General features: G+C 42.7%; 1 protein-coding gene across 2 annotated transcripts in view; it reads left to right on the plus strand.

Annotated features, from left to right (window-relative positions):
• Positions 1-9,457, plus strand: part of LYAR (Ly1 antibody reactive) — a 42,591-nt gene extending 33,134 nt beyond the window's left edge. For both annotated transcript variants that reach the window (XM_040335418.1, XM_040335419.1), the window contains exons 7-9: positions 3,459-3,524; positions 4,044-4,129; positions 7,388-9,457. In XM_040335418.1, coding sequence (XP_040191352.1) covers positions 3,459-3,524; positions 4,044-4,129; positions 7,388-7,522 — 287 coding nt within the window. In that variant the 3' untranslated portion in view covers positions 7,523-9,457. The remainder of the gene's footprint in view (positions 1-3,458; positions 3,525-4,043; positions 4,130-7,387) is intronic.
• Positions 9,458-13,153: the final 3,696 nt, after the last annotated feature.

The following is a 13,153-nucleotide window of genomic DNA, read 5'->3' on the forward strand; positions in this document are numbered from 1 at the left end:
ATTTTTTTCCAAAGGCCACTAGCTACACATTCCCTGATCAAAACCTTTTTGCAAGGTATGATCCGGCTTAGTCCACCAGTCAAGATTCCCTTGTGTCCATGGGATCTGAATCTGGTCCTTTCTGTCTTGCAGAAACAACCATTTGAGCCCTTGGCTCATATTCCTTTGGTCCTTCTGACCAGGAAGGTGATATTTTTGGTAGCCATAACCTCCGCCAGGAGGGTTTCGGAGTTGGCGGCCTTGTCTTGTAAGGAACCGTACCTTATATTCCATAAGGATAGAGTGGTCCTACGGCCCCACCCGGCTTTCCTACCTAAAGTTGTTTCAAAATTTCATTTGAATCAGGATCTTGTTCTCCCGTCTTTTTTTCTCAGAACCTAGTTCTGCAAGGGAGAAGTCTTTACATACGCTAGACGTATTAAGAGCAGTTAAGATCTATCTTAAGGCTACTGCTCAGGTCCGGAAAACTGATACATTGTTTATCCTGCCAGAAGGTCCCAGATGTGGGCAGGCAGCGTCGAAGTCCACTATCTCCAAATGGATTCGGCAGGTCATTACTCAAGTCTATGGCTTGAGGGGAAAGGTTCCCCCGTTTAAGGTTAAAGCACATTCCACTAGAGCGGTGGGTACTTCCTGGGCAGTGCATCATCAAGCCTCCATGGCTCAAGTCTGCAAGGCCGCGACATGGTCGTCTGTCCATACTTTCACTAAGTTTTATCAATTGGACATAAGAAAGAATGAGGAGAGCGCCTTTGGGCGCAGTGTGCTGCAGGCTGCAGTTTGATTCCTCATGTCTGATGGCGCCCGGCTTATTTCTTGGGGTCTCCCTCCCCTCATAGCATTGCTTTAGGACGTCCCACATAGTAATTACTATGCTTCTCTGTGTCCCGTGATGTACGATAAAGAAAATAGGATTTTTATAACAGCTTACCTGTAAAATCCTTTTCTTTTGAAGTACATCACGGGACACAGAGCACCCGCCCCTCTTTTGGGGTATTTGGGACACTTATTGCTTGCTACAAAACTGAGGCACTCCCGGTATGGGAGGGGTTATATAGGGGAGGGAACTTCTTGCCTTAAGGGCGTGCCAGTGTCCACACCTGAAGGTACTCTCTATAACCCACATAGTAATTACTATGCTTCTCTGTGTCCCGTGATGTACTTCAAAAGAAAAGGATTTTACAGGTAAGCTGTTATAAAAATCCTATTTTTACAATATAAAAAAAATTGGGCTAACGTTACTGTTGTCTTATTTTTTTAATTAAAAAAGTGTATTTTTTCCCCCAAAAAAGTGCGCTTGTAAGACCGCTGCGCAAATACGGTGTGACAAAGTATTGCAACGAACACCATTTTATTCTCTAGGGTGTTAGAATAAAAAATATATATGTTTGGGTGCTCTAATTAGAGGGAAGGAGAGGGCAGTGAAAACCCAGTGAAAAACACATGCCAACAACCACCACAAGATGGCGCTAGGCCTGTAGAAGGCCACAAAGCCGCAGGATCCTGTGTCTCTGTGTGCTCTCCTGCCGCGCCGGCCGGCAATTGAGGCCGCGGCTTTGTGGCCTTCTGCAGGCCTAGGCTTCCCCAGGTGCCAGGTCACTATTTCTTGTCTCAATTGCGACCGGGCGCCCGGATTTTGTCCAGCACTGGTTTATCACAGTAAAATTACAGCAGGGGACAGTGAAGATGGCGTAGGAACCAGATTGCCTACCACCTAAAGAGTGGTCCTCTTTGTAGCTGTTTTGGTGCATAAGTCTGCACTACTGATGCTCTAAAATGAATGGTGCTGTTTCCCAGTCTATGGTGAGGGGACAAACTGAACTACATAAATGTATAGTTTAAGGCTAGGCTATGGACTTTAAACTATTTACATATGTTTTAAAAAAAATACTTTGAAAAGCAAGACTTCCCCATTTTTGTGTATCTGAAGATGCTGCAATCCATCCACACGTTTTACAAAAGCAGTAGTTAGTGGTGCAAGTAAGATCTTGGTATTTGCTCTTTCCATCCCAGGGCTCTTGCTCTGTTACGACAGCATTTCAATCTATAATTTTATATCTGAAAGTACTTGTACTATAAACCTTGAGGATGAATTATGTCATGGTAAACGGTTTTGTGTGTGGCAGCATTTGACCCATGCTCTTAATACCAGAACTTCCCACAGGTCAGATTCCAACATTGATGTAATAAATACCACACTTATAATGGCATTTATTTTCATTAAAGTGGAGTTCCACCCAAAAATTGAACTTCCACTTTTTGGAATCCTCCCCCTTCGGTGTCACATTTGGCACCTTTCAGGGGGAGGAGGGAGCAGATACTTGTCTAATAGACATTTTCTCCCACTTCCTGGCATAGATCACCTCTGTGATCTACGCCACTTCCGGCGCCTACTCTGTTCCCCCGCTGTCTTCTGGGAGACGCACAGCTCCCAGAACACAATGGGGACCAGTGAAGAGCGACTCACGCATGCGCAGTAGGGAACTGGGAAGTGAAGCCACAAGGCTTGATTTCCGCATTCCCTCATCGAGGGTGGCGGGCGGGGGCAGCCGAGAGCCGAGCGGTTGCTCGCATTCGACTGCCGACATCGAAGGGGACCCTGGACAGTTACGTGTCCACATATTAAAAGTCAGGAGCTGCAGTATTTGTAGCTGCTGGCTTATATTTTATTATATTTAGGCAGACCTCCGCTTTAACTTTTATTGAAGCGGATAGCTTTGAGCAAGACTGATCGAAAAGATTAAAGTGACAAGTTCTGGTTTAAAAAAAAAACTCCATTTAACCATTTCCCGCCAGACATACGCTCTCGGTGGGTGGACTTAAACGCAGAGTGGCCGCATATACACCAGTGTACAAAGCAAGATCCATAAAAACATGGATGAGCAAGTTTGGGCTGAGGGAACTTGACTGGCCTGCACAGAGTCGAGGCACACACAAGGCATTGACGCACAATCCTAAAAGTGTATACCTTGATATGTCCGGCCCAATGTAAATGCCTCATGCCTTCTGCGGCATATATAAAAGAACTCACGGGCTGTGTACATTTCTAATACCCCTCCCTGTTTAAAATGGTACAAATATACCATCCAGTGTTGAGTGTTTGGCTACGTTTTTTTTTTTTTATACCCCAAGAATACATCAATGTATCAACCTACAGATCTAAAACTTTTTTCATCGCAAATGCTTGCCTGCTTGTCAGAAATGAAATCTGCGCCTCACTTATTCTGTGCAATATAAATCAATAGAGAGCTTAGTTAGAACTTGTGATGTGACTTCTTCTTTGAGGTTGAAAATCATTCACTGAAAGTATTGAAGACTTTGGTGAGCAGAACAGACAGAAAGCGTCTATTTTCAAAAAGAGGTCAGCAATAGTAGTCGCAATGTACCGACATTTCATATACTGTCTCCTCTGCATAAACTGTTCACTTTACTTAAGTTTTTTATTTTATTCCAAACAGAACAAGACGATGATGTAGAAAACTGTGTGGAGGAGGAAAACGATGAAGAGAACAGTGCTAAGAAAGGTAATGGTGCATTTATTGCTAGACCAGGTTCAAGTTTCTTTTTTTTCATAACCCTGTGAACTAGAAAAGAGACCATTTTAAGTTGCAGTATAATGGAATAAAGGCAGGATATCATTTCAACTGGAGACTTGTTTACATTACATTACATTGTGGTGTTCAGAAATACATTGCCACCAATCAGAAGCCTGCTTCTAAGCAGTGTAAAATAGTCATGCTACTAAAGATTGGTTTTTGATGGTTTCGGCACACCACTTCCCTTCCCTTGCCCTGTGTTCCTGCAAGGAAATTCTGGCAGCCTGTTGGTCACTTCTTGGCATTTCCGTGGCATAATCTCCTGGCTCTTTACATGGCAACTAGGAAAAATATTATTTGCGCTTAGTTGTGTATAAGAGTTACAGATCTTTTTTTTCTTCCTCCATTGTGTACATCACCAGACTTGGCCTGATTGTATTAATAATGATTGGTAAGATGACACAGTTGAGTTAAGGATAAGTAAACTGTTCACCAATATTTTTATAGGTAAATTTAACTGGAAGGGAACTATCAAAGCTGTATTAAAGCAGGCTCCTGACAATGAACTCCCTATCAAGAAACTGAGGAAGAAGGTAAACTATACTAATATGTATATAATAGTATATGATCATCATATCCCATTCTAAACCTAAAATGCGTTTTCACATTTCCTGCCTAGAGCATATCTGCTATACATTCTTCATTTTCATATGGACATGTAATTTTCTTATTTCCTATTATGGCTTCCTTTTTATTTATTTTTTATTTTAAAAACAGATGAAATCACCATAACCAAAATTAAAACTGAACTATTTAAAGCGGTGGTTCACCCAAAAATTTAACTTTTCTGGTTGTCGTCCATTCCCCCCCGGTGTCACATTTGGCACCTTTCAGGGGGAGAGCAGATAACCTGGTATAATACCGTTATTTGCTCCCACTTCTGGCGATAGACTCTATGCCATGTCCGACCCCCTCCACCGTCCCCCCTGCTGTCTTCTGGGAGACGCACAGGTCCCAGAAGACAGCAGGGACCAGTGAGGTTGCGCAGCACGACTCGCGTATTCACAGTAGGGAACCAGGCTGTAAAGCCGCAAGGCTTCACTTTCTAATTTCCTAACTGAAGATGCCGGCGCCTCCACCCTTGAGCCGAGGGGCAGAACTGCTTCGGGTAAAGACATCGAGGGCGTCCTGGACAGGTAAGTGTAGCAAAATTAATAGTCAGCAGCTGCAGTATTTCTAGCTGCTGACTTTTAATTTTCTAAAAAAAAAAAAATCTTTGGCGCAACTCTTCTTTAAAACAGAAATCCTGGTTTGAACTTTGATGTGTAAAAACCTTCCCTTTTTTTTTTTTTTTTTTTTTATTTCTTATTCAAACTAGGCCCAAAATGTAAATTTGCCGACGAGATTCTAATGCTCTTTCCCATTCCAGTTTAGCTGAGGTCTAGTTAGTAAATATCTATTACGTTTATTGTTCACACAAGCAATTTTATAATTTAAATGCCGTGCTTATACACCAATTCTAGCCTACGTGAGTGGAGAATAAAACGTTTCATAGGGTTCAATAGGTGCAGGTCCACACAAATGATGCTGAGAAGGATTATGTTTTTCTCCACGTGATTCTTGTCAAGCCTGCCTTGCATACACACGACCATGGAAAAAAAATGCTTGAGCAAAGCGTGGTGACAAGGTCTTGCTGCATAAACCCATGGGAATAGGCAAAGAGACTTCTTTGGGCAGTATTACTGATGAAATAAATTATTTATAAAGAAGCCAAAATACTTGCAAACATAATCGTTAAAATCGCGCGTACACAAAGGATTGTAAGACATGACAAATAGAAGCACACGATTGGTGTTGGGATATGTCACAAATGGACTTTTTACTTAAAGCGGTGGTCCCACAAATTTTTTTTTTATTAAAAGCCAGCAGCTACAAATACAGCAGCTGCTGACTTTTAATAAATGGACACTTACCTGTCCAGGGTGCCCGCGATGTTGGCAGCCGAAGCCGAGCAATCGGCTCTCGGCTGCCCACCGCCACCATCCTCGGTGAGGGAGGGTATCGGGAAATGAAGCATTGCGGCTTCACTTCCCGGTTCCCTACTGCACATGCATGAGTCGCGCGTCTTTACTGGTCCCCGCTGTGTTCTTGGAGCTGTGCGTCTCCCAGAAGATAGCGGGGGTACAGTGTAGGCGCCGGAAGTGGCGTAGATCACTGAGGTGATCTATGCCAGGAAGTGGGAGCAAATGTCTGTATTAGACACGTGTCTGCTCCCCTCCAAATGTGACACCGGAGGGGGGGAGGGTTCCAAAAAGTGGAAGTTACATTACATTAAAGTGGAGTTCCACCAAAAAATGGATTTGTTCACTTTTCAATGCACTGTATTCACTTTGCTGTTGGAACTTTATTGGTGGAGCAATATGTGATGCACAGGACACCTTATACAGCTTGTGAGTGCCGCTTTCCTTTATATATTTATGCACTAAAAGGGGATCATTCACCTTTTTAAAGGGCAGCTACATAATTTTCACTGCACACTTGAAGCGGAGTGCCACCCTAAAAAAATGATTACATCATCAGACTCCTGGAAACCTATACAAAAAACATTTGGAAGAAAAAACATTTTTTTACTTGCCAGAATCGTCCTGTTGCTATGTAGTCCTAATCTGCCACTTCCTGGTCCGCGGCACTTCTAGGTCGCTTCCTCCCTCGCCTGTGCTCCTGGGAAATGACGCATCATTTCCCAGGAGTCTGTGGGCAGTTCTGTGATCAAAAATCGCGTTATTTCCTGACAGGAAAGTATGCGATTTTTAAAGCAGATCACAGTGCCGAGATGTGTTTATCTATGTTGCAATAACAATGGGGCAGGACCTTCCTCCGTCGCCGCCTGTTTTGGCAACTTTAGAAATAATTGCCGCTACGGCTGCCGTTAAATGGCGCATGCGCGAGATCAAGAGGTGCATGCTGGTTACCCAGCATGCACCTCTCCAAAGCAAACCAGCAAGAGATATCGATTGGGCTTCACATGCCCACAATAATGATGGAAACAGCCAGAACAGGAGGGACAATATATTCAGTAAGTGATTTATAGTTTTAATAAATACTTAAGGAACTTTGTCTAAACGTTATTGACTTTAATTAGTACTAATGCTAGGATCAATAAAAAATAGAATTTTGGCGGGAACTCCACTTTAATGATTTAAATGTTTCAGAGGGCAACATCATTTGTTTTAAAATCATTGCTATATAAATCTTGTATTATAATAATAATAATAATAATAATATCTTAAAGCGAAGTTCCACCCAAAAGTGGAACTTCCGCTCATTTGTCTTTTCCCCCCTCTGGTGCCACATATGTCACCTTTCGGGGGGAGGGGGGGATCGAATACCTGCCTTTGACATATATCCTGTCCGCACTTCCAGGAGTCTGGGTCACGGCGCATGATGTCACAGCTCAGCTCCCCCGCCACCATGCCAGTGGGAGAGCGCAGCGGTGACTCGCGCATGCGCAGTAGGGACCCGACTTGAAGCCGTAATGCTACACTGGCAGGTTCCCCCACCCGCAATGGTGGCAGGATAACCTGATAGCTGGTGGAAACCTCAGCTACGGTGCCGACATTGCTGGACTCCAGGGCAGGTAAATGTTCTAATATTAAAAGTCAGCAGCTGCAGTATGTGTAGCTGCTGGCTTTTTCATTTTTGCAGGGGTCAGTGGACCTCTGCTTTAAGGCTTTATCTGTATTTTGCTGCTTGGGAAATATAAATGTGTCGCCATATAATTGTGTTTTTAATTGTATATTGATCACTGTTAAAATTACTTTTTTTTTTCCTTCTTCTTCATCTCCTCCTAGGTTATCGCTCAGTATTATGCAGTATCCTCTGCCGGGCACAAGTCTGAAGAAGATATTCTTGCTACCTTCAACAAGAAAGTACACAGCAATCCAAAATTCAGAGTTTTGAAAGAGAGAGTAAAACTAATGAAATAGAAAATACATGTTTATTGTTCACCCCCCAGGTTAAAGCGACATTGTCATCTTGCCAGAGCAAAGCGACAGTGTCTTTATAAAGGCTTCTTCCCCCCAGTCCACCTAATACTTTACCAGTCCTCTTTTGCTGCTCCAGATACCTTGTGCTTGCAGATATGGAGGAGGAGCATGTGACCTGCTCGGGTCTAGGAGCCAATTGTTAGGCCTGAACACTGTCACATGAGGGAGACATCACCACTCCCCATAGTCACCGACACTCAAAATTTTGGTGCAAGGCGGCATTGTGAAATGTTAGTTTCGGGGGAAATTAGGGACCTCTGACAAGACAATGTAAAAAAAAAATTCTGCATTTGCAGTAATATTGTAGGGAGTTGAGATGATTTGTGCAGCATTGTAGAACTTTTTCAATGGTTTGTCATATTTACGTACCTGGTTCCGCTTAAACGTGTGGCTAATGTAAACTTTTGTCCACCTAAAGATGCTGAGCAGCAGGTTGGCATGAAAAACTGGCTTCTAAATGTTTTTGTATGTTTGTTAACAAGCCTGGCTGAGTGCTGCACAAGCCTTGAAACCCCAGGTGTTTATCCAGTCATACTTGAAGCTTAATCACTGCATATTAAAGGATAAGTTCACCTTTTGGAACATGTAACCTTATTGAGAGTGGAACATGTTTCAGCAGCTGCAGCCATTCCCCTTGCGGGCATCTTCTCTGGGTGCCCGCTGTCTTCTCCACCCGACCAGCCATGTCATTCATTCCCAGTCATCTGTGAATGGGGAAACTACAAGTCTCCGCAGCCTTAGCAGCTGTCGGCTTGTAGTTCTCAATGAACTACTATGGCGCTGTAGTAATTCATTGGTTCTTCTTGTCAGATTGTATCGGCTTGCCCATACGGGCAAACCGATACACTGACGGGTCCTGCATTGTTCAGAGATCTGCTGGTCGCTGGTGCAATGCTTTACAGGCTCCCAAAAAAAAATGGTAAAAAAAATAATTTAGCTGCCAAAAAACATGCATTTATTTTTTGTTAAAAGGTGAACTCATTCTTTACATTTCAGGGCACTCTTCTATTTAAACTTATTCACTTTTCATGCCTATTTCCCATTTTGAGTGTTCAAGTGAACACAGGTTTCCAAAAAAACAAGTGTAGGCTTTAAGGCCTAATCCTGCTAAAATATTTTGGCTATGGATGGGCTTTAGTAGGTACACACCGACTTCTTAGACTCAAGTGGCAAGATCTTCTCTATTTTACAGTATAAGAAATCAGTGTTTTTCTAAACGTGACTGTTTCAGGTTGTCGGATCTGGAAACTCTGGTGAAGAAATCTACAGTTGATTTAGGAAGTGCTGTGTGATACAAACTCTGTGGTCTTACACTTGGGCCCCTTTCACACATGCTGGCCGATCAGGTCCTCCTCAGTTTTTCAGGCGGACCTGATCAGACGCTCAATTCACCTCTATGGAGCAACGGAGGTAAGCTGTGACATGTCCCCTGACACCCGTCGCTATACGATCCGATCTGGTCTGCCCAATACCGGCGATGGAGAAAACGGACAAGCGGATCCCTTTTCATCCAATCTCCCATAGAGGAGAACGGGGCTCTGGCGGGTCCGTCTCTGCACAGTGAACGCAGATGGACCTGTCATCCGCCTGCTCAGCGGAGATCAAAACAGGCGTGCCCCGTATGGAAGGGGCTTTATATTTAGCTTACCTTTTTAGTCCATTTTTTCTCAACAACCTTTGTCTGCAGAGCCACATTTAACTAGCACAGTTGTTTGTATTTTCATTCCTAAACAAATGTTTTGTGAAGAGTATAAGTATGTACAGAATGTACAGGGATTCCATATTGACAAGCTTACTGGGAAAGGTGGCTGTGTTGTTAGGCTTGGACCTTCACTAAAACAATTGTAACATTCTAATAAAAAGGACATTTCTTAAGATTTGCTATGTACATACTGTAAGTACAGTGAAGTTATATGTAATATTTACATTGGTCACTGGACATGATTCATAGTTTATGGTGTATGGCTCAAGTGATTTATTTTATTGTGAAATATGAACAAAAGACTTGCATGTACGCTAGAGAATTGCATGGTGTTTCCCAGGCTTAATTATTTTTTCATAAATATTTTTTTTACTTTTCTTTTTTTTAAATTCCTATTACAAAGGTGGGGGTGCTCTTTTAGTGCCAGTTCACACTGGGGCGACTTAGGCGCCTGGCAAGTTGCGCTCTATGCAGTGTAATGTAACCATTCTAATGAGAGCGACTCAAGTCGCTCCGACTTAGAGAAAGGTTCCTGTACTTCTTGGGGGCGACTTCGGAGCGGCTTGTATTGACTTCTATTAAAGAAGTTGTTTGCAACCTGTACTGAGGTCTCGCTGTGTGGGGTGGCTTCAGAGTCCGATGACTTTGAAGCCGCCCCAGTGTGACCCGGCACTAAAAGATATTCATTGACAACTTCCAGCACATGCTCTATTTTATACACCAGGATTTACTAAATAATAACTTTTGTTTGCTTCTATAGCAAGGTACACAATTTACTCCTGAATGTCAAAAACCTTTAACCACAGGAGATGCAAGTCTCGTGTCATTGTGCTACCACTTACAAAGTTTTAGTGGTCTATAAAGTCTGCCTACAAATTGTTACTAGAAAGGACTGATGGTTATCTAATCTGCATCCTCATTCAATAAAAAGTTATTATTTCTAAGTGCATTACCTCTTAACCAATTGGAACTCACTGCAGAAAAGTGGTCAGTACAAAAACTAGATGCTATGGGGTGGGTAGTCCTCCTGTCAGAACACAATAGCTCAGCGGGGAGATTGAGGTACTAACATAGCGCCTCCATTTAATTAGTGTCTACCAGGCTTTACTCTGAGAACTTTAAAGAAAAAACTAGCCCAAGTGTGAGCACGCTCTTGTGCTGGTCATACACAAGACTACAACCTGATTGTTCTATATAACCATCTCACTTTTTGAATCCTGATATCTTTCAGATATTGGCAACACTGATTAGGCAGTTCGATAACTACAAAAAAGTTTTAATTGAAAGATCCTGCTGGAAAATCTAATTGAATTTAGCCAGATTGTTTTATCTGCTGTGTTGAACAGACATTTTCAATGAATGATTGCATGAAACCGTAAAATATTTGTTTTTTTTTAATTCGTTATAGTTTCTTTTATTGCCAGCATTGGGCTTTTAGAGAATACAGCCCCATACACACGGTCGGACTTTTTGACAACAAACTTCAAAATTAGCACATTTTCAAAAAAATCCCACCGGGTTTTTATCAGACAAAAGTTCGCTCTGCAAACGGACAAACTTTTCGGCAACAAAAGTCCTACGGTGCAAAGTCCTATTGTGTGTACAGAAATCCATCGGACTTTTGTCCAAAGTACAAATACGCATTCCCAGAACCAATGTTAAAATCAACCAACAATAGCAGAAGTTGACCAAAGGGTGGCGGTAAAGAGCAGAAAAACCACGTGATGTTGGGAAAGTTTGCAGAAAAGTCCTGCTATGGGTGTGCCGGGCCAACTCCCTTCGGACAAAAATCCACGGAAAAGTTTGTTTGAAGTTTGAACCGTGTGTACGAGGCTTTAGACCAGGGGTCTTCAAACTATGGCCCTCCAGTTGTTCAGGAACTACAGTTCCCATCATGCCTAGTCATGTCTGTGAATGTCAGAGTTTTACAGTGCCTCATGGGATGTGTAGTTCCGCAACAGCTGGAGGGCCGTAGTTTGAGGATCCCTGCTTTAGACTAATAAGACAGAGCAAAGTGTAGGTAGTGATGTCTGGAAAATCCCATTGGTCAAATTTTTACCTTTCAGTGCATTATAGTAATAACTTTAAAAAAAAAGTTTGGATTGGTTGTCCTAGATTATTACATATTGCTGTTCGTTCGTAATAAACTAATTTGATAATTGGTCTCTAATGATTTACATTGATGTCTGCAAAATGAAATTGAGTCAGTTTCACGAACATTAATGCCCGTCTACGTCCACTGTCATGCTGCAGTTCATGACAATAAAGGTCACATTGTTCTCTATGGCAGGGATATGCAATTAGCGGACCTACAGCTGTTGCAAAACTACAAGTCCCATCATGCCTCTGCCTCTGGGTGTCATGCTTGTGGCTGTCAGAGTCTTGCTAAGCCTCTTGGGAAGTGTAGTTCTGCAACAGCTGGAGGTCCGCTAATTGCATATCCCTGCTCTATGGTGTCTATTCACATCAATGCAGCATGGCGCAATATGATTTTTGAAAAGGCGCAATGCTTCTTTTGGTGTAGCATAGTGCATTTTTGGCCCCAAAACGCATGTATGTTTTTGGCAAGTCTCCTCCTCTCTCCTAAAAAAAAAATATATATATAAAACTGCACTGAATAACTCCTTCAAGCAGCATCTTTGGAGTGGTGTCTACAATGGGCAGCGCGGCCGAACCGCCAGCAAAGCAGGGCTTTGCGAGCAGTTTTAACCATTTTCGGCAGCTAGCGGGGCTAAAAGTGTCCCGAATACCTCCGCAAAAACAGCGGTAAATCGCCACTAAAGATAGCAGCGCTTTACCACCGACCCCGCCCCAGTGTGAAAGGGGCCTTAGGTGAAATCGGTTATTTTGAACTGCAATCACTTGTTTTTCTCTGTTTATAATGCCAGGAAGTTAACAGTAACATAAGCGGTTTTAAAAGCCTGTATTGTAATATGAATGTATGTTCCTAGGACTGTACACTGAATGACTTTTGGGCAGCATTGTTTTCATGTAAAATGGGAAAAGATATGAACATTTTGAAAATAAGCAATATTGTTTTTAAATAAAACAAGTTAAAGTTTATGGCGCGTAGAGTTTTATTTTAAGAATCATATTTCCTTTGCTGTTTCTTCAATATGTGTATGCTAAAATCCAAATGACTTTTCTCTCCAATCTGCTTTTCATGTCTCCCAAAGCTTGAGACAAGTAACGCCACCCTACAAAAGGCTGAACTAGCTGCAGTATTTGTAGAACAGAAAACCAGTTTGGCAGAGTTTGGAGAGCTTTTGGCCACTAAAACAGTTACCTTTTTATCTTTCTTGTCCTTTGAAGGGGCACCTGGAGCCTTAAACCTTGGGGTACACTGCTGCCTTCAGGAGGACTGGACCGTGGCAAACCAGAAAAAAAACTGAAGGCCAGACTGGGATAATGCTTCCTACTTGCCTCTGTTAAGACTAAATCGTTTTTTTTTTCCCTTTCTCTGTCAGCCAAGATTCTTCTCTACATCTCTGCCTCAGCTTCATCCCTCCCATTGCAGCTTTCTTACGCTGCCGCCCTTGGTCTGGCTCTTGAATTATGCAGGCATAGTCTGGAAGTGACCTATAATTTGCGAGTACTTGAGACCATGCCTCAACCTAAGCATCAAGACCCTACCTGCAAGGTCTGCCAAATCCTTAGACAAGCCATCTTCCGTATAAAGGTGGTCCTTAACTTTACAAAGTGGGGCAGATGCTTAACTTGTATCTCAGCTCTGGTATGGGAGGTGGTGTGCCAGGGTTTTGCTCCCTGCCTGTCAGTTTCTTACCTCCACCCTTCCGTTATTTCCCCAGTTCCCATGGCACAGCAGTTCCAGGGGTATTACTCAATATTGCTTACTCTTTCCAAGTCCA

This window comes from Rana temporaria, chromosome 1 (genome assembly GCF_905171775.1).
Source record: "Rana temporaria chromosome 1, aRanTem1.1, whole genome shotgun sequence".
Classification (NCBI taxonomy): Eukaryota; Metazoa; Chordata; class Amphibia; order Anura; family Ranidae; genus Rana; species Rana temporaria.